The 25,026-nt window shown below is 39.4% G+C and overlaps 1 protein-coding gene across 1 annotated transcript in view; it reads right to left on the bottom strand.

Moving 5' to 3' along the window:
• Positions 1 to 4,824: 4,824 nt before the first annotated feature.
• The window catches only part of LOC149012044 (Ankyrin repeat family protein), a 58,935-nt gene continuing 38,733 nt past the window's right edge, over positions 4,825 to 25,026 (bottom strand). Inside the window, exons 6-10 of the mRNA XM_089160455.1 lie at positions 21,516 to 21,591; positions 21,333 to 21,392; positions 21,213 to 21,263; positions 21,020 to 21,098; positions 4,825 to 5,429 (exon numbers count right to left, since the gene is read on the bottom strand). Of these exons, the coding sequence (XP_089016581.1) occupies positions 5,338 to 5,429; positions 21,020 to 21,098; positions 21,213 to 21,263; positions 21,333 to 21,392; positions 21,516 to 21,591 (358 nt within the window). The 3' untranslated portion in view covers positions 4,825 to 5,337. The remainder of the gene's footprint in view (positions 5,430 to 21,019; positions 21,099 to 21,212; positions 21,264 to 21,332; positions 21,393 to 21,515; positions 21,592 to 25,026) is intronic.

Raw genomic sequence — 25,026 nt, 5'->3', positions numbered from 1 at the left:
GCTATGAACCTATTCAAGGCCACTATTTGCCCGATTAGGCATTAGATGTCTCTGGTGGTTCTTGGAAGTTGTGTTTTCTAGATGGCCTTTATCTTCTCTACACCATAAAGCCTAGAACTTTGAACAAAAAGACCCCAAATGCACACTTTTCTAGGTTCAGCTTCACCCGATAAGTCATGAGCACGTTCAAGGCTTATGTTTGGTCTACAATGTGTCCTTCTTGGCCACATGGTTCACCAACATATCGTCCACATAGACTTCCATGTTCCTTTCCAACGGCTTACTAAAAATTTTATTGATTGCTCTCTAGTAGGTCGCCACGGCATTCTTCAACCCAAAAGGCATTACTTTATAGTAGTAAATGTCCCAATCAGTCATGAACGCAATGTACTTCTCATCATTTGGTTGCATCAGAATATGGTTATACCCAGAATAGGTATCCATGAAACTGAGCACCTCGTGGTTGGTCGTGTTTTCTATTAAGAGACCAATCCTTGACAAAGGATAACAATCCTTAGTGCAAGCCATATTCAAGTCAGTATAGTCAGTGCACATCCTCCACTTGCCATTGGGCTTATTTACCATCACAGCTTTGGCAAGCTATGTCAAGCACTTTATGGGGCATAATAAATCTTGATTGTTTCAACTTCTAGACTTTTGTTCGAATCTCCTCATGTTTCTCTATAGAGAAGTTTCTTTTATAAACAACAGGAATAGTTTAGGGATCGATCCACAGTCGATGCTCAGCCAACCCTTTGTCTATGCATAGCATGTCTTTTGCTGACCATTCAAAGACATAAGAATTTTTCCATGGAACTCCATCAATCTATCCTTGAAATATGTTTCTTGTTTAGTAGCAATCATCATGCCCCAACCTAGATCATTCAAGCTTAGATGGATTCTCTTGAGCTTCTCCACCGGCTTTGCCCTCTATATTGGTTCTTCATCCCGATCATCCCTACTTCCACAGTCATAGTGAGTTTGTTCCGGCTCTCTTTTTCATGTAAATCACATAGCATTGCCGAAAAGCCTTCAGGTGCCTTCTCCAATCCCGTTCTCTGCTGGGACCTTCATCTTCATATGCATGGGAAACACCACTACTCCTAAGGCACTGAAGGTTGGTCGCCCAAGGATAATGTTGCAAGCGGATAGGTCTCAATCACTATAAAGGTTAATTGAATGACCGTGTCCCGAGGATGCTCACTAATCCCTAGGTCTAACCTAATGGTTCCCTCAGCCCTTGTGGAGGATCTAACAAACCCATGGAACTAGGCACCACATAGGATGAGTATTCTTTCACTCAGCTTGAGTTTTTGAAAAGTTTTGAATGGTATGTTTGTTGAAGAGCTAGCGTCGACGAGCACCCAATGCACTTCGCGGCCGGCAAATATTACCTTAATCAACAATACATCTTCATGTGGAGTCTTAAGATCATGCATGTCTTTTTAGGTGAAGGCAATGGGTTCTGTTGTAACCCTAGATTCTTTCCCTCAACCTCTACATTTTCCTCATATCGAGCCTTTCTCTTTGCCTGTCGGATAGATTTCTTACTTGGACCACCGAGCACTGTGTAGATAGGGGTTTGCCTCCTTCATCTATCATCCCCATAAGACCCTAGTCGGCCTCTACTAGGGCTTTGATGTCATTCTCTACTGGTCGATCGAGGGAGTTTTCAGTCCTTGGGGGACAATTGAGCTTCCTCCTATTTATTGCTTTGAACATATTTCTGCCCCTAGGATATAAGCTTTATGATTTCTACCTTAAGTTGTTTGCAGTTGTTGGTCCAATGACTGTGGTCTCTTTGGAAATCAAAATATTTTCTTTTATCTCGATCTTCAGGCCTAGACTAGAGCTCGCTCATCCATTTAAGGAGGCCCTTACCTCTAATCTGCATTAGAATCTCTAACTAGCTAGTGTTAAGTGGAGTGTATGTTCTTTTTGGGATTGTTTCTTGGACTCCATCCGACTACCTTGGTCAACAATTCCTGTCTTGTTGGGACTTCTCTTTGGTGGTCTTGTTCTCCTTAGTCAGCTCCTTCTTCTCTTGGCTTGATTCGATTGCTTCTGAAATCATTGCTTGTGTATGGCAGCGTCTAGCAAGTCCAAGTATGTCTCAAGCATATCTTGCATAAGGTTTTCTAGTAAACGAGGGTGTGTGATGCCTTGGTATAGAGCATGGAGTGCTATCTTCTCATCCATATTTTCAGTTTGGATGGTCACTTGATTGAATATGGTCATAAAGCCTCTAGTCGATTACGAATGCCCTTGCCTCATTGGAAAGAGAATATCTTCTGGCTTCTTAGTGTTTATTCCACTATGGGACCGTGATTTGAAGACTCACCAAGCTGATTGAAATTGGAGATTGACCCATTCTTTAGGCCTAAGAACCATTGAGATGTTGGGCCAATCAACTAGTTGGGAATGTTGGGCACAGTGCCACCTCACTATTCTTATAGGAAGACATCACTAACTTGTAATACACAACATGTTGCCACGAGTTCTGAGTCCCATTGAACACCATGAAGGTCGGACATTTGAAACCCTTAGGCATATCAACTTCCGAAATTAGTCAAAAGGATAGATCTAGATTGAGCACGAAGTACATGTCCTCCTTTCCCAAGTCCTTGAGCCTCTTTAGTTGCTCACCTAACTCTTTGAAATGCCAGTCCACATAAGCAATTTCTATGCCATGCACCTCATGATTGCCCATTCCTTCTTGGGGGTCTAGTGGTGGTCGGGAGCTCCCAACAACAGATCTTTCACTACCCCGAAGGTCATTCCTTGCTCCACATCCTGTACGGACACTCCCCCTCATGTTCCACGGGCTAGATCACTGCCTTATCCATTTGTCCACCCTGACTTTTTGAGATTGTTGAGGAGACCATTTGGTGGGAGGTGACCGGTCATCATGAAGTTGTAACTCTCTATATTCTTGTCTTCCACCTATGAGTATCCGGGGTAGATGTCTCTGAACTTATTGTTGGGTGATAAAAGGGTTAGGATCTTGAGGTACTTCATGTTTGTGAGTATAAGTTCTCACCAATTCTTGCAGTTCCAAGATCCTCCTCTGCAAACCGTCGAATTTATCCATTGTTACATATTGTTGGATGGCCCTAGAGGCAAGTCGAGAGGGGAGTCAATCCGCTCTCGCAACACTGACAAATTTTCTTTACGAATAGTTTGGTTCCCTTGATCATTGATTTGGCTTCCAGCTTCAAGTCTGGATCTCAATGTCACAATGGCTTCTCACAGATATCACCAAAGTTGTTGCTCTAAAAATAAGATCACCTTGCAAACCGGGTTACCTTCATGACAACGTGCTCAGCGGTTTAGATGAGGAATGTCTCCGACGATCAAATTGTGGAGCTTTGAATACAAGTGTGTACCTGAGAGGGCCAATATACAAGGTTTATATAGATATTCAGGTATTACCTAGGTCATATGATCAACCTTCGCAAGTGCTTCTTGGTCGTTAGATATTGGGTGGTCTCATAGTGAGTGGTAGTAGAGTCCTTATTGGACTTTGCCACCTATGTTGTCTTTATGTTCAATCAGGAATCCTCCCCAGAGATCTAGGGGAGGTTGGTTACAAGTCCTCGAGGGCAGACCGTTTGCTTGTGTACCCCTCAACGTTGCTCTATCACAGTGAACCACTTCAATCTGGACACTTGTTCGGTCTGATCATATTACCCCTACCCATGTTTGGAAATCGGACTTCTTGGGTCTCATCTCAAATGTTAAATTCCTAGAACTCATGGTTTACTAAGTTTTAGGCCATGGGAGAACTGATTTTCCCCCTCTTTGTTGTTAGGGTGTGGGGTGGCTCCTCTGTTAGCAAGATGATTTGTCCGATGATTCAATGGACAAGAGCATCAACAAGCGATGCAATGAAGACATTCAAGAGTTGGAGCAGTTGTTTCATCAAAAGACTATGGTGGCAAAAATGGCTATGTGTTAAATGGGAAAATTCAAGAGGTTGTTATAATCTTATCAACAAGCTCAAAAAACAAGGGATGAATGTTAAATTAGGATCCCCGATATGAAGGACCTACCAACTGGGAAACTAGTGCATAACAGCAGGCTAAAAAGAAGAATGGCCTCTTTCGAAGTACAGCGGGGAGCAAAAAATAACATTCTTGCGTACTTCGTTTACGTTCAACCTTTGCTCTTTTAAATTGACAGTAGAACTATTATGTTGGAATGGAATTTCCACGAGAGGCATTTTCATTGAAGTTACATTATGCTGCTAATAAGTAGCACTACATCAAACTCCCATGTACACCATATATAAGATGAAGTTACCTTCAACATTTAAAATACCCCCAAGCATTTAATAAATGTAATATTTTACTATTTTTTTTTCTTTTTTCTAAAGTTCATCTGGGCCAACTTGTGCGCACCACAACTACATCTTCAGGGGAGTTTTATTATATAATTAATATAGAAAGGACTTCGCCCCTGACCTGAGGGGATTCGAACTCACTAAAATCCCTTTTAGTAGACCATCCAATACACTTACCTATCTCAACCCTTCATTGTGAAACCACCATCAACTCCATCCCCGGTGGTCTACTGCCAACCCCTGCCGCAGTTGAAGGCTATGGCAAATATCACCCCATTGAAGGCCACTGTACTCCAATGTAGCCTTTATCGAAGGTAGCCTTCTAGGATTCTATTTTATCACATGGTATAGGTCAAATATATGTGCTGAAAACTAATTTATGACTGAATATAGTGCGGTGACTTGCCACCCAAAAAAAAATTCAATGGAATATCTGGTGTTATAAAACCTACTCAAGAATCATTTTGGGTGAAAACCCATAGGACGTTTTTTTTTTTTGGTAAGACCCATAGGACAATTTAGAAAGCCTAATTCAATTATAAGATGAGTATATAAAATATCAAACAATCATCCTTCATAGTATCAAAGCCAGTTATTCCCTCCACCGTAACTATGATAACAAAAAGGCATAGCCGAGCTCTCGCCTTCAATGACCACCTAAAGCTGCCGGTGGTACCATTTTTATTGAAATTTATTGTCTTGCTTTAGCTTTGTAATGCAAGATACGTTTTTTGGGGGAAATACCAACCAGTAATTATCACAAAAGCTTCCCAAAACAAAATGTAGTCCAGCTCTTTCCAACAGAAAAACGAAAATACAGTATGTGCTCCACGGGGACCAGCAAATAACAACAGAGAAAGTACCCATTCCACATGGGCATCCAGAAAATTTCCATTGCGTTGGTGACCTCTACGAATCCCAAAGGAAAGTTCTTCTTGCACCAGCAAATGCAACTATCCTTTCCTGAGAGTCTCATATTATGATGTGAGTTCTATTTATGTACCCTTACTGCCGCTGCCACCACCTCCTATCCTCTTCTGCATTTTGAACTGCAACGTCACAGGAGCACAATCTAGAGGTGTTTCCCCTGACCAAAAGCAATGTATTCGCAAGTTAAGATTAAAAAATTCAACGCCCATTGGCAAACTATTTGAAAACTTTATTGTAAATTCACATCATTCAAAATTCGAACAGGAAAAAGATCAGAGACCAAATACTTCAATTCAGCTGTAAAACAATGAGGTGTTGGTTATTCACTTTCAGACTAACAGTGACTTCAATAGTTCTGGTTTGTGCCTTAATATTTGGGCATTTTGCCCAATGGAGTAACTCAGCCATGTCAAGTATGCTGAAATCCTTAGCAATCAGCAATAAGAGACACAGACATTTTTCCTGAATGATAAAATGGCTCACAATGAGTACTGCAGGAACAAAACCATAGCCACCAACCAACAGCATAAGAACTGCTGTGGCGATTAGAATCAACAGAGGGCTCTCATTCATGTTGGGAGGGCTTCTGACCATAATAGACTACGACGGACCTACTCCCATTTCCACTTCTTCAAAATCAGTAACCAGTCAAAGTAGGAGTCCTCTGGTTTAGTGTATCCTCGTAAGTTTATGTTGAATAAAACAAAGAACACCCCAATGCATGAGGTTCCCATAGAAACTAACATAGGCAGCACATTTTCCTCTTTCTTCCCCTTTTTACAGGTTTGATGGCTGCAACAGGGCCATGTTGCGCCAGGCTTTTCAAAACCTTGATCTTGTCCATGACACCCAGGCCCAGCCCTTACCCTGGTCCTCAATACCCTAGTCCAGCCTTTGACCTTAAATACCCAAGCCTGGCCTTGACCCTAGATACCCAAGCCCAGCCCTGACACGATGCCCTAGCCTGAACCTGCCCCGACCCTAACCACTAACAATAAAACAATGCAGTGCTGGAGGGTGACTCATGTTTAAGATAGGTTGACAATCATATCTATTGCAGCCTCTCAAATGAATGAGGACCAGCTATTCAGGACCTTTTAAGAGAACCAACTCATCTGGTGTGGATAGGTTTGGTTTTAAAAGAAAGGGATTACGTTGAGGCTTCAAAGATAAAAATAATGCACTCTTATATGACACTTATGTGATAAATTACTTAAGAATTGTTGCTTAATACTTTGTAGCAGTGTAGCGAGCTTCAGTCCTAGCCTGCTCGTTGTCTCCTCTAGTGGCCTAACTAACATCCTCGAGTGGTATGACATGCATTATCTTTCCTCTCCTGATTGAGGTCCACCAGCCCTACATGATGTAACAAGGGTAGGGCCCCTATAATTGAGCCCCAAAAACAAAACCTAAAAGGCCCACTCAAAGGCTGGCCAAATACACCAGGGGTATTTTGATCATTTTCGCTGCACTTTTAGGGCAAAATAGGGGTTTAGTTGGAATCCCCATGATCCAAGGGTCATGGATCTACCTTTATTTTTTCACTTGGATTATTATTTTGTGAGTTGTGAGAGTCTAAGTCTAGTCAAGGGTCCAAGTTGGAATATAATTTAAAAAGATTCCTTCTGGAATAATTAGCTATATAAATTTGCAAAACTGTTAGGAGATTCCTTTTGATTGGTATTGTAAAAGGAATAATGAAGTGGATTTAGATAGAGTCCAAGTCTAGGTAATTAGTTAAGAGTCTAAGGTTGTAAGGCTATAAATAGCCCTCTTATTATTGAAAGAAACAGATTGAATTATGGAATAACATCAGAGGCTTGGGCTGTGTGGGAGGAAACCCTTGCGGCCTGGGCTCAAAGTGTTCTTTGTGCAAGTTTAGCAAATTCCAGCAAGCTTCTTCATCTTCTCTTCCTTGCAGCAGCCTCCATTAAAGGTTTTCTGCAGGTTCCAGTAACTGTTTCTTACCTTGATGGTCATCTCCTTCAACTCTAAGTGCATCCCCAGCCCTTCCCTCCCTTTCCCCTAGCCAGCGAACCACCAAGAAACCCTCCCCTTCCATCCGCCAGTCTTCTCAGCCCCCTCCCTCAACCTCCACAGCCCCTCCACAACCTTCTTTCCCTCCTGCAACAGCAAACCCCTTTCCTGCCTCCTTGTGATACCACCCCCCAACCCTTGTTTTCTGGTTTTTAATATTTCTCTGGTTCTTGTTTCTTGCGAGAGCAAGAAACCATCCCCCCTCTCTCCTCTTCTTGTGATACCCTCTCTGCACCCTCCCCCCTCTTTTATCTTCTAGATTCTTCTGGCAGAATTACACACACACACACACACACACACACAAAAAGGGAAGAAAAAGAAAGAAAGAGAAGAAGACAGAAAAAAGGAAAACAAAATATTATGTTGTGACCTAAACTTTTGTACCCGACTTTAAAAACAGACCTGTACTGACATATTTTTGGTGGGTGACCTAAATGACCCGTTTGTAGTACTGTACAACCTGAGCTGATGGATCAATCCATTTTACCCGATTGAAGCCTATATACGTACCTTATGTTCGCCTACGCAGTTATTTGAGAGATTTGGGGATTTTTTCCAATTTAGGGTTTGGGTGAGAGTTCTTGTAAAGCCGTTTTTGGCAACTAGTTGTGAGATCTCCATCATTTCGTTCCTTTACATGGTGAAAAGCTGTCCCTCTTCGCCCATGGACGTAGAACACCGCATGGGTGTGTGAACGACATTAAATTTATTATTAAAAGAGAAGTAACTTTTGATGAGTTTTCTATGTTGAACCCTAGAAAGAAAGCCATATTCACAATGATGAAAGTCAAAAAAATTCTAAGGAGAAGGTAGAGTTTGAAGTGGATGATCCATCTTCAAAGAAAGCACAATCAACTTTAGTTCAGCCACCCACTTTTACTGAAGAAGAAAGATTCTCTAGGGAATTAAGAAGAAGAGTACAACATTGCCAGAAGCAGCCCCAAGAGGAACATTAGGCCACCTAAAAAATATGGGTATGCTGAAACAGTTGCTCATTGTCTATTGCAGATACAATTGATAACAGTGAAACAACAACATATTTAAAAGCTAGTTCTTTAGTTGATTTTTCAGAGTGGTGGTCGGCCATGAATGAGTTTCAATCTATTCATAAAAATTAAACATGGGAGCTTGTCAAGCTACCTAGAGGAAAGAAAATTGTTGGTTGCAAATGGGTCTACAAGAAGAAAGAATCCACCACAAGTGATGGAGATGCTAGATACAAGGCACAATTGGTTGCAAAAGGCTGCAGTCAGGTATAAGGTGTTGATTTTATATATTTTCACCTGTTATTAACATATTGCCATTCTTGTTTTGTTTGCTTAATTGTTATGCATAATTTGGAGTTAGAGCAGCTTGATCTAAAAACTGCATTCTTGCATGGTGAACTAGAAGAACAGATTTCTATGCATCAACCTGAGGGTTTTGTTGTAGAAGGAAAGGACTAGGTTGCTAGCTAAAAAGGTCTCTATATGGGTTGAAGCAGTCTCCTAGGCAATGGTATAAGAGGTTTGATTCTGTAATGGCTACTTAAGGTTATAGTAGGTGCAGGTACAACTATTTTGGTTACTTTACAAGACTTTTTAATGGTCCATTCATATATTTGCTATAATATGTTGATGATATGCTGATTGTTGTCAGAGATATAAATAAGATTATCAGTTTGAATCAACGATTAAGCACTGAATTTGAGAAGAAAGAATGGGGGCAGCAAGAACGATTCTTGGCATGGAAATCAAGAGGGATAGAAAGGCAAGAAAGCTATGGCTATCTCACCACAAATAGATGGAGAAGGTATTGAAGCGTTTTGGCATGAAAGATGCAAAACTGTTAGCCCTCCAATTACATCTCACTTAGACTTTCAGCTGCTCTATCACCTTAAACAGATCAAGAGGTGAGTTATATGTCACATGTTCCATACTCTAGTGGAGTTGGTTCCATCATGTATGCTATTGTTTGCACTCAACCTGATATTTCACAAGCAGTTAGTGTAGTGAGCAAATATTTATCACGTCCACATAAAACTCATTGGGAAGTAATGAAATGGATACTTATGTATCTGAAAGGGACCTTTGGTGTGTGCTTGGAGTTTGGGAGGAATGATTACAAATTAATAGGTTATGTTGATTCAGATTATGCAAGTGATCTTAACAAAAGGGTCACTCATTGGATAGGTGCTTACCTTAGGAGGTTGTGCAATGAGTTGGAAAGCTACTATACAGGCTATAGTTGCATTATCTACTAGAAGAAGAGTATATGGCAATGAGTGAAGCACTTAAAGTCTTCAAGAAGCAATTTGGCTTATAGGCTTGATTAGAGAACTCAACATGGTTCAAGAGGTGATTGTTGTCCATTTTGATAGCCTGAGTGCTATTCACTTGACTAGAGATCAGATGCATTATGAGAGGACAAAGCATATTGATGTTCAGTGTCACTATGTGAGAGAGGTAGTTGTTAAGGCAACATCTAGGTGTTGAAGATTAGTATTAAAGAGAATCTAGCTGATATGTTGACAAAGCTTTTATGTATTGTTGTTGGTTTGAGTTCTATTAAGAGTTCAATTATGTTAGAGTTTTAGTTCATGTACATTTTTATCTCTTTGTTACCCAAGTAAGGTATTTATGTAATAGTCCTCTTTCCACCTTGTTATAAATAGAAGGCTTAAGATCACACTGATCAATTAAGTCCTTCTACCTTAATCGATTTTCTCAACATGGCATCAGTGCCAATAATTAATTAAAGAAAAAAAAGGAAAGAAAAGCAAGAAATGAATGATCGACTCTCTCTCTCGATTCTGCGACTAGACCTGCTGCCGCTGCAACTACACCATCGGTGCCCTTCACCTCTTCGCCATACCAGCAACCACCGATCCTTCTTTTTTTGGAATCGCAAGAGTCCATCGTTGCCTTTCCATTCCCATCACCTTCCAGCAGCAAGACCTTTTAGTTTCTTCTTCTTTTGGAATTGCAAGAGTCAATTGCTGCCTTCCCATTCCCATCGCCTTCCAGCAGCAGAATCCACATAGGCTAGACCACCCCAATCCTAATTGAACCATGTCTTGGTTTTTCCCTTACTAACCTATGGTTTCATTAGCCCAAAAAGAAAGAAAGAAAAAGAAAAAACTATATACCGATGTTCCAAGGGTCTCTTTTGTAAATTTGAATATTCTCAGGGACCTATATTTTGTGATTTTGCATATTTTTAGGGACCTATTTGTAAATTTGCATATTCTCATGGACCTATTTGTACTTTTACATATCTCCAACGGCTTATTTGTAATTTTACATATCTCCAAGGATCTATATGTGATTTCACATATCTTTAGGGGTCTCTTTGTGATTTTGCATAACTTCATGGACAAAAAAAAAATGGTGTCACTTACCCGATGCACTTTTGAATCCTATAACTCCCAAGATTTGGTTGGGTGGTTTGCCTATTCCATTCTGCGACGTTTCAGCTGTTTTGAAAGGGTGAAGAATGAAGAACTACAGACAGTTTTTTTGGCATGGCGACCACCAATGGTACTACTGCCTCTAATGGCTTTGAACACTACATCACTCTTCATCCTCTTTTGGTAAGATTTGATAAAACAAATTATTTGATTTCATCTCGATCTACCTACCTGACTATTGTTGGACACCTTACGAGCGCCATTAACAAACCTCCCACCACAAGTGTTTCACAGGATAAATGGATCTCAAATGAATCTCTTATTATGTCATCCATGAATTCCATGGATCCAAATATTGCCCGTGGATACCTAGTACTTGATACCATAGCACAAATCTGGAAAGCTACTATTTAAACATACGACAGCTAAAGAATGATGCACAGGTTTATAAGCTACGGAAGAAGCTTCATGAGACTACCCAAAAGGAACAAACAGTGGCCCAACATTATGCAGAGTTTTGATCTCTTTGGCAGGAGTTGGATCACTATAAGGATTATCACCCCACTAATTCAGATGATGTGGCCACTTATAGGAAGCATGTTGATAAGATTCGGGTATATGACTTCTTGGCGGGTTTGAATGTGGAGTATGATAAGATCAGATCAGAGTGCAAGTATTGAGTCGTTCTCCCCTTCCTACATTAGAACAGTCATATGCCCTTGTTCAGTGTGAGGAAAGCCATCGATTAGCCATGCTTCATGCTCCTATTGTAGAGAAATTAGCCTTACAGTCTATTAGCACTAAATCTAATTTGGCCAAGGAGATTGTCAAGTGTGAGCACTGTCACAAACCATATCATAACAAGGCCAATTGTTGGAAGCTCCATGGGAAGCCTACTGATTTTGAGCAAAAAGGGGCACAAATAAGGGAAAAACCGAAGGCTAATCTTTCTGAGACGGTTTCCTCAACACCCTCTGCAACCATTGGTTTTTCACAGGAGGAGTTAGCTAATCTGCGACATATTCTGCAATCTTCTACTGTCGGTACAGCCTCTACTACTGCTTCCTCCACTACCCATACCAATTCCTACCTTGCTACTTCAAGTAAAACTTTTACAGGCTTCCATGTTTCTTCAGTTTTTGCTCCTTGGATCATTGATACAAAAGCCACAGATCATATAACAGGTTCATCTTCCTTTTTCTTACATTATTCTCCAACTTTTGGAAAAGATAAAGTTTGAATTGTTGATGGATCCTATTCTTTCATTGCTAGAAACTGACCATTCAACATTCTCCATCACTTTCTTTATCTAAAATTTTACATGTTCCCTCTTTCTCTACCAACTTGTTATTTATCAGTAGTCTTACACATGACTTGAATTGTAAAGTGACATTTTCCCCATCTTACTGTGTCTTCCAGGATCTAGTAATGGGGAAGGAGATTGGACGTGGTAAACTAGACAATGGACTTTATCTATTGGAGCCAATTGGAGGATTTACTTCTACTCTAACTACATCTTCTAATTAGGTCCATTCGGTAATATCAAACCTTCATCAGTGGCACCATAGGCTAGGTTACCCCCTCTAGGTTCCTAATTTAGTTTCTTCTTGTAACAAGGATGAATTTTTTTGTGAAGCCTACATTTTTGCGAAGCAAACTCATTCTACTTATTTATCTTATCTTCATAATAGAAAATCTATTCCTTTTAAGCTATTTCCTGATTTAGTATCTTCTTGTAACAAGGATGAATTTTTTTGTGAAGCCTACATTTTTGCAAAGCAAACTCATTCTACTTATTTATCTTATCTTCATAATATAAAATCTATTCCTTTTAAGCTATTTCCTAATTAGTATCTTCTTGTAACAAGGATGAATTTTTTTGTGAAGCTTGCACTTTTGGCGAAGACACTCATTCTACTTATTTACTTTATCTTCATAATAGAAAATTTAGTCCTTTGGTGCTATTCCCGATTTAGTTTCTTCTTGTAACAATAATGAATTTTTTTTTTTGTGAAATCTACATTTTTGCGAAGCAGACTCGTTCTACTTATTTACCTTCTCTTCATAATAGAAAATATATTCCTTATGTGCTAATTCATACTAATTTATGGGGCCCCTACTAACGTGTGTCTATTACTAGCCATAGGTATTTTGCTACTTTTATTGATTGTCACTCTCGTTCTAGATTTATCTTTTAAAACAAAAACATGAGGTTTTTTTATGTTTTTTTGATTTTCATAATTTGAAAACTCAGTTCAATGCCATTGTAAAGATCCTTTGCAGTGACAATGGTACAAAATATATTGATGGTGAATTTCAAAGATATCTCTTACTTTGGCATAATACCATACCAGTTGTGTTGATATGGCTGCCCAAAATGGGGTTGCCGAAAGGAAGAATCGGCATCTTTTAGAGATAGCCCGTTCAATTATGATTACTAAGAATGTCCCTGACCAATACTAGAGTGATGTTGTACTCACTGCCTTTACCTTATGAATAGGATGCCCAGTAGGATACTTGGTTTTAAATGTTCTAATGAGATTCACCGGGAGCCTCTTATTTTGTTATTCCCCCAAAGGTTTTTGGTTGTGTGTGTTATGCCAGAATCACAGCCCACCAAAGTAAGCTAGCTCCCCACGGCCTACGCTGCATATTTATGGGGTATATTCTGCTACTCAGAAAGGGTACAAATTTAATCATCCTCCTTTTAGAAAGACTATTGGGTCTATGAATACAATTTTTAATGAGTCTTGCCCTTACTATACACCTCTCAAGGGGGAGAGTCCTAGAGAAGAGGTGTTTTTTCCAACTCTAGACCTTCCTATCACACAAAGACTCCCACATACCACCACATCACAACTTAGGAGTTCAAGAAGAGTTTCTTGACCAGGAGGAGACTTCGACCAGTATACCTGAGGACTCTAATTCCCCCTCCCCTCCATTTTCTGAACCATGTGAAGAACCTAGTCAGGGGGAGACCACTCCTATCAGGCACACTATTGATGTCTTTCAAAACAAGATTGACCATAATAAGGAGGTGCAGACTTATTAGAGGAATAATTACGATTGGCCAAACCGTTCAAAAAAGTGACATGGACCACTTCAGTCCCTTGCTCCAAAATCAAATTCTCTTATTCCCCCTCAAGTATCTTCTTTTGATCTTCCTATTGCTATTAGAAAAGAAGTTCGATCTTGTACTCAGCATCCCATAACTAAATATGTTTCTTATGACTCTTTATCTGACTCTTACCGTGGTTTTATATCCTCTCTATTATATGTTTTTGTTCCCGAAAAATTAGCAAAAAGCCTATGCTAATAAGAGATGGAAAGAAGCTATGATAAAGGAAATGCAAACAATGAAGAAAAATGACACTGAAGAGTTAGTTACACTTCCTCCAGGGGAAAAACCCATGGGCTACAAATGGGTGTTTGTTGTTAAACAAAATATAAATAGATTGGTCAACAGGTTGAAGGCTAGACTAGTTGCAAAGGGGTTTACCCAAACCTATAGGATTGATTATCAAGAGACTTTTGCCACTGTAGCGAAACTGAACATTGTCAAAGTTCTGTTGTCTTCAACTGGGAACAAAGATTGGAACCTACACCAACTAGATGTAAAGAATGCCTTCTTGCATGGGGAGTTGGAGGAAGAAGTCTATATGGAAATCCCAAATGGTTTCTCTGATGACAATACTACAGGGAAAGTTTGTTGGTTGAAGAGGTCAATTTATGGGTTAAAATAGTCTCTTAGACGTTAGTTTGGACGTCTCTAGAAGGCAGTAACCTCTATTAGGTACAAACAAAGCAATGTCGATCATACACAGTTTGTTAAGAAGTCGGGTACCAATATCACACTTCTCATTGTTTATGTGGACAATATTGTCATCACAGGGAATGATGGTAAGGAAATTCAAAGGTTGAAGGACTTTCTTCACAGAGGGTTTGAGATTAAACATTTAGGGAAGTTACAATACTTCCTAAGGATTGAGGTGGCTTGATCAAAGAAGGGTATATACCTATCCCATAGGAAGTATGTCCTAGATTTATTATCAAAAGTGGGAATATTGGGGAGTAAAGCAGTTAATACCCCATTGAGGCTGGAGCTAAACTTAAGGAAAAAGAGGAAGAACCAGTGGACAAAGGAAGATATCAAAGGTTGGTAGGAAAGCTTATTTACTTGTCTCACACCAAGCCGACATTGCTTATGCTTGTAGGGATAGTGAGCTAATTCAAGCATGAACCATATTTAGCTCATATGAAGGTTGTTACCAGAATAGTGCTGTATATAACGGGAACTCCTGGAAAAGGAATACTTTTTTCATCCACAAATAATATCATTTTAGAAGCATATGCACTAATGCAGACTGGGCAGGATCTACTGACAAGAAGTCAATTTCAGGTTACTGTACCTTTGTTGGAGGTAATCTTGTTACTTGGGAGGAGTAAGAAATAGAATGTGGCAGTTTTATCCAGTACCGAAGCTGAATATAGAGCCATGGTTCGTGGAGTTTGTGAGGTACTATGGTTGAAAGGCCTGCTAAAAGATATTGGAGTCCAAGTTCCAAACCCTATGATGCTATATTGTGACAATAAGGTTGTCATTAGTATTGCCGATAGTCCTATACAACATGATCAAACTAAGCACATTGAAATTGATAGGTTTTTTGTCAAAGGAAAGCTGGAACAAGGGCTCATCAGCATGCCTTTTGTGAGATCCAGAGACCAAGTGGTAGATATTTTAACTAAGGGTTTGAAGGAAGGAGATTTCCTTATTATTATAGGCAAGTTAGGCACGACTAATATCTATGCCTCAAACTTAATGGGGAGTGTTGGTTGAGTTCTACTAGGAGTTCAATTTTGTTAAGAGTTTTCGTTCGTGTAAATTTCTATTTCTTGTTACCCAAGTAAGAGCATAGAAGAAAATTCGACCGAAATTGTCAAAATTTTGGTCAAAATGTCTACATTTTTCAAAAATGAAACAAAATTCCAATTATTTCAGAAAAGTGTCAAATTTCAACCATTTCAATATTTCAACTTGTTTTTCCTTAGTTTTTTTTTTTTTTTTTTATATCCCATTTTCACCTAATTTCCACAACGTCTTGCCTTCAAACACCTCTTTTGCTAATTTTTTGCCTCCAAACACCTCCTAAGCCACAACAGCTACAAATGAAACTCCAGCAACAATAGAATGTGAAGCATGAGCCATACCCAACAGCTCCAATTAGCTATTTTGAAGTTAGAAATTGTATATTGAATGTTATGTGCCTAAGTAATTAAAGTGTATAGTATACTTTTCGGACAACTCTACATTGATGTTATGTACATTGAATGACATATCTATATTGATTTTTTAAGCAAAATACAGCCAATATGTTCTTTATACTCTAATTAGCTTAAATGCAAAGTCCCACCCTAAAATACTCCTTAAAACCTGTCGAAACTTGCACGAAAAAGTTCTAGGTTTCCTCAAAATTTCTCAATTTCTTACCTAGGTTTCCCATTTTCACCTGGTCAAAACTTGAGTTTCCCTCAAATTTTTTCTATGCTTACAACCATAGAAGAAATTTTGACTGAAATTGTCAAAATTTCGGTCAAAATGTCTGCATTTTTAAAAAACGAAACGAAATTCCAATTATTTCAAATAAGTGTCAAATTTTGCCATTTCAAAGGTTTCGACCATTTCAACATTTCAACTTGTTTTTCCTTAGTTTTTGTTGATTTTTATCCATTTTCACCTAATTTCCATAACTCCTTTGCCTTAAAGCACCTCTTTTGCTCATCTTTTGCCTCTAAACACCTCCTAAGCCATAACAGCTACAAAAGACACTCCAACAACAATAGAATGTGAAGCATAAGCCATACCCAACAGTTCCAAACTTCCCCTATTTTTGTTTTTGTTTTGTTCATGCCTTAAATGATCTCGTATTACCTTGAAATTAATATATGTTTAGTCTAGGACTATGATATATGATTGTGTTTTGTTAAACTTATCTTTTTATTATTGCTTACCTTTTTTATTTTTTTATTTTAATAATTTTTTTTTAAATTATGTATTTTTATTTTATGTATATATGATATACAGGTTTCAACTTAATATATGTGAGACACCATCACTTAATCTAGTTGGTCATTTTATTTTGTTGACTTGTCGTATATGTAACCATTCTAGCAAACAATCATGTATGTTGATGATCCCATGTGAGTATGCAATACAATTTGCACTTGTCGGAACCAGTCATTTGTTAGTATACTTGAATGATAAATTTTAAATGGTTTTTTGTTTGAGCAAATTGCACTGGCACCCCCAAAATGGAGGCCTTAAAGCACTGACATCCCACTTTATGTTTAAAAAGCACAGAGACCCCAAAATTAGATTTTCATTGGATATATTTGTCCAATTTATCGCTGAAAATTTTAGGGATATTTTTTAAAATAAACAGTAATTTAACTATTTTTAGTGATAAATTTGACAAATATATCCAATAAAAATCCAATTTTGGGGTCTCTGTGCTTTTTAAACATAAAGTGGGGTGTCAATGCTTTAAAGCCTCCATTTTGGGGTGCCAATGCAATTTGCTCTCTTTTTTAAGCAAAATTCTAGTTTCATTGTCTTTATTATGCTTGAAATAGGTAGTATGCAAGAATCCAAATCATTTTGAGTTTATATAAGGCCCGAAATTGAAGTTCCAATTTCCAGAAGAAATTAAAATGTCTAGTTTTGAAACATCGAAATTTCGACCTTTTACAAGGTCGAAATTCATGTTTCAGTCAAATTTTCTTCCTTGCTTACAACCACTTATTAGTTGATATCATAGAGATGTAACCCAGGCTCTAGGTTAGATCTTCCAGGGCCCTCTAATAATAACCAGCAAATAGTGGGTTGTCCAAGGACTAGGATATGGTCTGTGGGTTCTCAAAGAGATGTTTTGAGTTCCTGGGAGTCTATGGGTATCCTATGGGATGGCTTGGGTGGGGGAAAAGAACTATTATTTATGTAATTTGGGTTGTGGGAATATCCCGAGGCCTTATGGGATGACTTGAAAATTACTGGTTAACCTATAGGGATATTTGGTTAAACTAGGGTTTGTAGGAAAAGGGATGGGATGCTCGAGGGTTGATGAAGGAGGGAATATTGATATGGGTATGGTTTGGGGTGATTTGGGGAAAGTAATGAATAATTCAAGAGGAGAAAACCCCTAAGTCATATGGATTACAGTTTTATCAATTAAGGAAAAGGTGGGAGGGTAAATTCAGCTGAGGACATTGCGTGATGGGAAAAAAGGTTATAAGAATCTTGCAGCGAAGGGGACCTTGATCCTTTGTTCTGTTCTTTCATTTCTCTCTTTTCTCTTTTCTACTTTTTCTTTTTCTTTCTTTGTCTCTTTTTCGATTCTGTTTTTGTTTTTTCTTTTCTTTTTTCCGTCTTCTTTTCTCTCTTTCATTTTTTTTTAAATAAATAATTTTGCCACAAGAATCAGGAAGATAAAAAAGAAAACAAAAAGGGGTGGAAAGAGCGTATCGCAAGAAGAGAAGGGAGAGGGGGTTGGTTTCTTGCTATCGCAAGAAACAAGAACCAGAGGAAAATAAAGAAAAAAAAAACAGGGGTTGGTCAGTGGTATTGCAAGAAAGAGAGGAAGGAGGGTTGCTGTCGCAGGTGGGAAAGAGGGCTGGGGAGGGGTTGTGGAGGGGCTGGGAAGACTAGCATATGGAAGGGAAGGGTTCCTCGGTGGTTCGCAGGTTAGGGGAAGGGGAGGGGAGGGGCTGGGGATGCACTTACTTGGTTGGGGTTACTACTGTATTTAGTGGAGTTAAAGACAGAAAAAAATTCGAGGGAAACTCAAGTTTCGACCAGGTGAAAATGGGAAACCTAGGTGGAAACTAGGAAATTTCAAGGAAACTTATGACTTTTTCGTGCAAGTTTCGACATGAAGTTTCAACAGGTTTTAAGGAGTATTTTAGGGTGGGACTTTACATTTAAGCTAATTAGAGTATAAAGAACACATTGGCTATATTTTGCTAAAAAAATCAATGTAGATATATCATTCAATGTACATAACATCAATGTAAAGTTGTCCGAAAAGTACACTATAAACTTAACTACTTAAACACATAACATTCAATATATAATTTCTAACTTCAAAATAGCTAACAATAAAAGGAAAATACAACTTAGTGCCAAGAGAAGTGCCAATAGTGGATCCATCCTGTGAGCTGAGTAGTACTATGCCTGTAATATCCTCTCCTTCAACCAATGAATATAAACATCCCATGACATTTTATGCCATGGTTGTCCAGGTAATCGACAACTGTAACTTTATGAGTCTGGTCATCAACATGCTTAAGATAACCAGTCTGAGGGAATATGCAATTTGGATAGGGAAGTCCTGATGGAGGAGGTATTTGTCGTGTTATTTGGGGAAACATGAAATAAACAAAAAAATTGAAAATTTGGGAAAGCTACAAAATTTACAAGAAAAAGTCCTAAGTTTCCACGAAATTTCTTAGGTTTCCATGAAATTTCCTAGGTTTCCATGAAATTTCCCAAGTTCCCACGAAATTTCCCATGTTTCCCACGAAATTTGGGAATTTTTTTCTCATGAACCAGTTGGTCCAGCTGGGTTGAACCAGGTTTCAACATGTTTCAAGGTTACGACAAGTTTCGACGAAATTTCAACAGTTTTTATCAAAACTGAGGGACTTTTTTTCGATCCTCATTAGTTTTTGTTTCAACTTTTCAAAAATGCGCATGTTTCGACCGAAATTTGTACCATGGTTGTAAGCAAGTGTAGGACCTCCTATACTTGCCCTAGAGTGACAACTCCAACCCTAATCGTGGTGGGTTATAGAAATCCCTACTCTGACTTTCCTTCCAAGCCTACTCACTGCCCATTTACTAGAACCGAACATGGTTTGAACCCTGCACTCCTCATGATTAGTGAGCCACCGGCAGGGGTGCCTGTTAAAGTACCCCATTGGAGGTTGATGAGAAACTGGGGTTTTTAAGTGTCAACATGGACTGGAACTTGAAGAGAATGTAGGTATTGAAATAGGGATATCATCCAATAGGGTTGGACAGATCTAACAGTAAGACTGGTGTAGAGATCTGACATTGAATTCTGAGTGTATTGGGACGGTCCAAAAATACAAGAAATAAAAAATAAGTGATGGGAACAGGAAATGGATTACTGGCTGCCAAATGCGTAGATGGGGAAGCCTTGTAGAGCTGTGGAGTGAATGGAATGGCTTCTTGAAGGCCATCTATTCAGCCATGGCAAGGATCTGAAAAATGTTGACTTACCATAAACCTTAGGGAATACTCAACTCTTGAACCTTTATTTTTTGGGACAAATTTGTGGGAAGTACCAATAAAGTTTCCATCCCAAAAGTTCAAACCAGTAGGTGTAGGGAAACCAAGCATATAAAGAGGATTGTAGAATAATTAGTAGCTGATGTAGGACTAAACTTTTAATTGTCCCCCCAAAATGTGTGGCAGTACATGTTATGGGCATGTGGATATGCTGACAACCTGCTCCATTACCACATAACTTTTCTTCCCAAAAGTTCAAACTAGTAGGCGGAGGAACTCCTGGTGTGTAAAGAGAACAATAGGTTAAATAGTAGGTTAGATGTGGTACTAAACTCCCCATGGAACCTCACCTATTGTTCCCTAAAATGATGTTTCCTTTCCTTGAAAGCAACACAATGCTAAAGAATGAAGTGAAGATTACCTTCCTTGAGGAATGCACTTCTTCCAAAAATTGTCCCTCAAATGACTTTCCCTCAAAAAGCAACCAACTTCTAAAGCATAATGTGGACTATTTTTTTAACCTTTCCTAATAAACTTTATACTACTATATTAAAGAATTGTCTTTCTGCAGAAAGAATAATGTGGAGACCAAGAAATTGTAAAGAAAATCGGTAGCCAGAACAAATTTTAAGACGAAAGATTCTTTGAGCAGGCAAAGCCATGTAGGAAATTTGGACGGGCATAACTAGTCATGTGGAAAGCTGACAAGACAATTCTGACCAATGGATGTCAAAAAGAGGTTTGGACTCTCACTGGTCAAATTTCAGGCTTGAACTGTATTAGGAAAACTCCACCTGGCTAGGTCTATTTGGATGAAACTTGAGATAAAAGCAGGGGTGGGGTCTATCAGTCCACAAAATCTTGGTATATCCAATCCAACCTGCCATATAGCAGAACTAGGTGCCTCATCCATAGATTTCATATGGGTGGAATTAACAATTCAGCCAAAAACTCTTCCAACTTATTCACAGAAAAAAGGGTAAAATAGTAGTGTGTCTAAATGGGAACCAATTACCTTGGGCATTTTTGTAGTCCACTCTAGCTCCATGGTCCATGAGTTCAAAAGAAATCTCAGTAAGATTAAAAAGCACTGCCTGCATCAAGTAAACCCAATTGTTACATTAATACCATCCTAAAATGCTTTTAAGAGGAATTGGGACAATCACACCACACATACGAAAACAGACAGCGTTAAAATTAATATGTACCAAGTGTAGCAAGGATAATCCTTGTTTGTCACAGTAATTTGCATCCACACCCTGTCAACATGAAAACAACTTTTGAGTCTTTAAATCCATAACAACAGGATCCAATCAAGCATTGTCTACCTCATTCAGAAGCTTCTTGACTCCTGCAAGGTCTTTGTTCTTAATAGCTTCTCTTAAACCCTATATAGAAAAATGATTCAACCAAAGGAGTAAATGAACAAATAACTTCATTCAGCAGAAATGCTTCAGCAACTGTAGTAAAACTTTTAAAAAATCTGTTACCATGATCATCAAGAATTTTACCTCACCATTAACTTCATAATCCATCTGTGGATGATCCAGGCTACCATTTGTCAGTTGACCAAGACTGAAAAGTGAACTGTAAAAGTCTTGCTCAGTTTACTTACTGCTGGGAAATACATACTGTAAAAAGAAATTGAATATAAACAAAGTCTTAAGTAAACTCTGCTTGGACATTAAGAAAAACACAAAACTTACCAAAGCATAAACCTTTAGCAGGTCAAGTTTTAGCACTTCCATAAAAGAACACATATACACTCATGGACATATTAAGAGTAATGCCATTTGACAAATTTTATTTTTTTTTGGTTGGATGAATAAATAATTAAAATATGAAAGAGGAACAAACAAACCAGCCTTTAAGAGGAAGACCAAAAAGAAGAGTTAAGACCCCAGGAGACAACGATAAAACTGTTCCTTGGGGTATCATCAATCAAGGGATGGGGAGAATTTACGAGTCTAGAAGAAACATCAAAGAAGATGGCATTTGAAATCATTTCTTTGGAGCGAGATTTGGAAGTCCATCTTCGAAGATTGCGCTCCCACCAAAGATGATGGATAGTGGCACAGAACACAAGCTTACCAACAGGATCACAAATGGTAGAACCTGAAAAGTTTTTCAAAATCCAAGACCAATCACTAACGAAACCAAAGGAGCACCTCGAGCGGGGCCAAATGAAAGATAGGGATTTCTCCCAGATAGATCTAGAAAAAGGGCAAGAAAAGAAGAGGTGATCAAGGTCCTCCCAACCATTCCAACAAAGGATGCAATTTGGGTTTACAGGGATATGGCGGCCAAAGTAATGAATTCCCAATTACAGTTGGGCTACATCAAGGATCAACTTTAAGCCCATATCTATTTGCACTTGTAATGGATGAATTAACCAAAGACATTCAAGATGAGGTCCATTGGTGTATGTTTTTTGCTGATGATATTGTGTTGATTGATGAGACTCGAGTGGGGATTAATACCAAATTAGAATCATGGAGAGTAGCTTTGGAATTAAAAGGCTTTAAACTAAGTAGAACGAAGACAAAATATCTAGTTTGTAACTTTAGTCATGATTGGGTAGACGATGAAGTGGTGATACTTGATGATAAGGAGATTCATTAGAGTGATTGTTTTAGGTACCTAGGTTCAATCATAAGTAAAATAGGTGATTTAGAGGATGATGTTTCCCAAAGAATTAAAATAGGGTGGATGAAGTGGAGAGGTGCATCCGGGGTCTTGTGTGATCGGCGTATTCCATTAAAGCTTAAAGGAAAGTTTTATCGGACCGTTGTTCGACCAACTATGATGTACGGTGCAAAGTGTTGGGCTATTAAAAAGAATCATATAGATAAACTCAGTGTGGCAGAAATGAGGATGCTAAGATGGATGAGTGGCAAAACTAGGATGTATAAGAAAGGAATGATCATATTAGAGTTGGTTTGGGAGTTGGTCCCATAAGTAATAAGTTTCGAGAAAGTCGTTGGAGGTGGCACGGTCACGTTCAACGAAGACCTATAAATGCCCCAGTACGGAGAAGTGATGTAATCCAGATTGAAGGAACTAGAAGAGCTAAGGGTAGACCTAAGATAACCTTAAGAGAAGTGGTGAGAAAGGATATGCATAGTTTAGGCCTAGTATCTAGCATGGCCTCAAACAGAACTGTTTGGAAGGCAAGAATCCATGTAGCCGACCCCATCTAGTTGGGACAAGGCTTATTGTTTTTGTAGTTGTAGGGATATGGTGGCCAAAAAGGAAGGATTAGGTAGAGAGGGCAAGGTTAAGGGCCCTCCAAAGGGTAAGGGAGTGCCGGGGAATGTGGCCATTGAGCCAAACCAGGGGAGGCCATTTGGGTTATGGGCACGGAGAAGGTTCCAAGTTGAAGAGGTGGAGAACGTTTTGGTAGGGGATGGAAGCCAAATGGTTTGGTCGCGGGGGGATTCGAAAAGTGTGGGAAGGGAGTCCCAAACCTGTGTGAGAACCGGGAGGGTAACGGGGATCCAAAAACCACTAGAAATGAAGTCAGACTAAGGGGTGGATTTGGGGATGCAGATATCATAAACTAAGCGGAGACCAAAAAGGGAATAGAGAATGCCCATCGGATGCCATGGGTCAAGCCAAAAGGAAGTAAAGGAACCAGTGGAGACTGAGGCAAAGATGGCGGAGAGTGCACGGGGACGTGGCAAGAGAATTTCCTTCCAGATCCAAGAGGGGTTGGATGGCATGGGGACCGTCTAGAAGGAGTCAGACCTGAGAAAGAAAGAGTAGACCCAATTGACCCAAATGGAGTCATGCTTTGAGGAAATTTTCCAAATAAGCTTGAGAAGCCATCCAAAACAACATCAAAGATTCATCAAATGCCGAGGCTGCCGTCAGAGGTTCAGCGATAGATGGTCGACCAACAGACAAGGTTGACGCTACATACACTTTCCAAAGGAAAGCAGAAAACAAGGACTCCAAGGCGTGGACTGTGGATTTCGGGATGGAAAATATTCTGCACCAATAGAGATAGGAAGATTGAAGAACTAAGCGGATAAGCACTACTCTACCAGCAAAGGAGAGGAGTTTGCCTTTCAATAGTTCAAGCATACGAATGTGGTCAAGCATAGGAAGGCAGTGATGGCGAGTAAGCCTACCAGGAATGAGCAGGAGACCTAGGTAGGTAACAGGAAAGCAGCCAGGCTTGAACCCCGAGAGTTGGAGAAGGGAGGCTCGTAGCTGATCAAAATCATTAGAGAGAAAGAGGGTAGACTTGTCAAGGTTGACCCGGAGACCGGAAAGAGATTCAAAAAGGATGAGGGCCAAGAGGATGGAAGAAATGGATCGATGATCAGCTTTGGAGAAGATCATAAGATCGTCAACGAAGCGAGATGGGTGAGGTTAAAAGATTTGCATTTGGGGATCGAAGAAATGAGGAGCTGGTCCATGTTTGATCGGAGGATGCGAGAGAGGGCCTCGAGAACCAGGGAGAAGAGGTATGGGGAGAGGGGGCAACCTTGGCGATTACCAACACAAAAAGAGAGGAATCCAACCGAGGACCCATTAGTGATAATGGAGAATCGGGGAGTGGAGAAATAGATCTCAATCCAATGGATGAAGGCAGGGGGAAGCCCATGGAGGCAAGGATAGAACAAATAAAGTCCCAACGAGTAAAATCAAAGGCTTTGTGGAGGTCCACCTTAAGAAGAGCAGCCGGAGAATGAGATGATCCATCAAAACCACGAAAAATTTCTGCACAAAGGAGGATAGTATCCTCTATACTGCAACCAGAGATAAAAGCAGATTGGTTTGAGCTCACAAGAGAAGGCATGACCTTTTTCCTATTTGCTAGGACTTTAAAGATGAACTTGTAAATGAGATTACATAAGGAGATAAAGCAGAAATCAGAGAGCAAGGAAGCACCTTGCTTCTTAGGGATAAGGCAGATGAAGGTTTGGTTGATAGAGGAAAGTTGGGACGGGTTAAAAAAGAAGTTGTGGATGCCAAGAACAAGATCGTGCTAAAGGAAGTTCCAAGTGGCAAGGA

The sequence above is a fragment of the Hakea prostrata genome, chromosome 7 (genome assembly GCF_041222555.1).
Source record: "Hakea prostrata isolate BN-2017 chromosome 7, UWA_Hpros_2, whole genome shotgun sequence".
In the NCBI taxonomy this organism is placed as follows: domain Eukaryota; kingdom Viridiplantae; phylum Streptophyta; class Magnoliopsida; order Proteales; family Proteaceae; genus Hakea; species Hakea prostrata.
The sequence above is the reverse complement of the archived record's forward strand: the minus strand, read 5'-3'. Positions and strand labels throughout refer to the sequence as shown.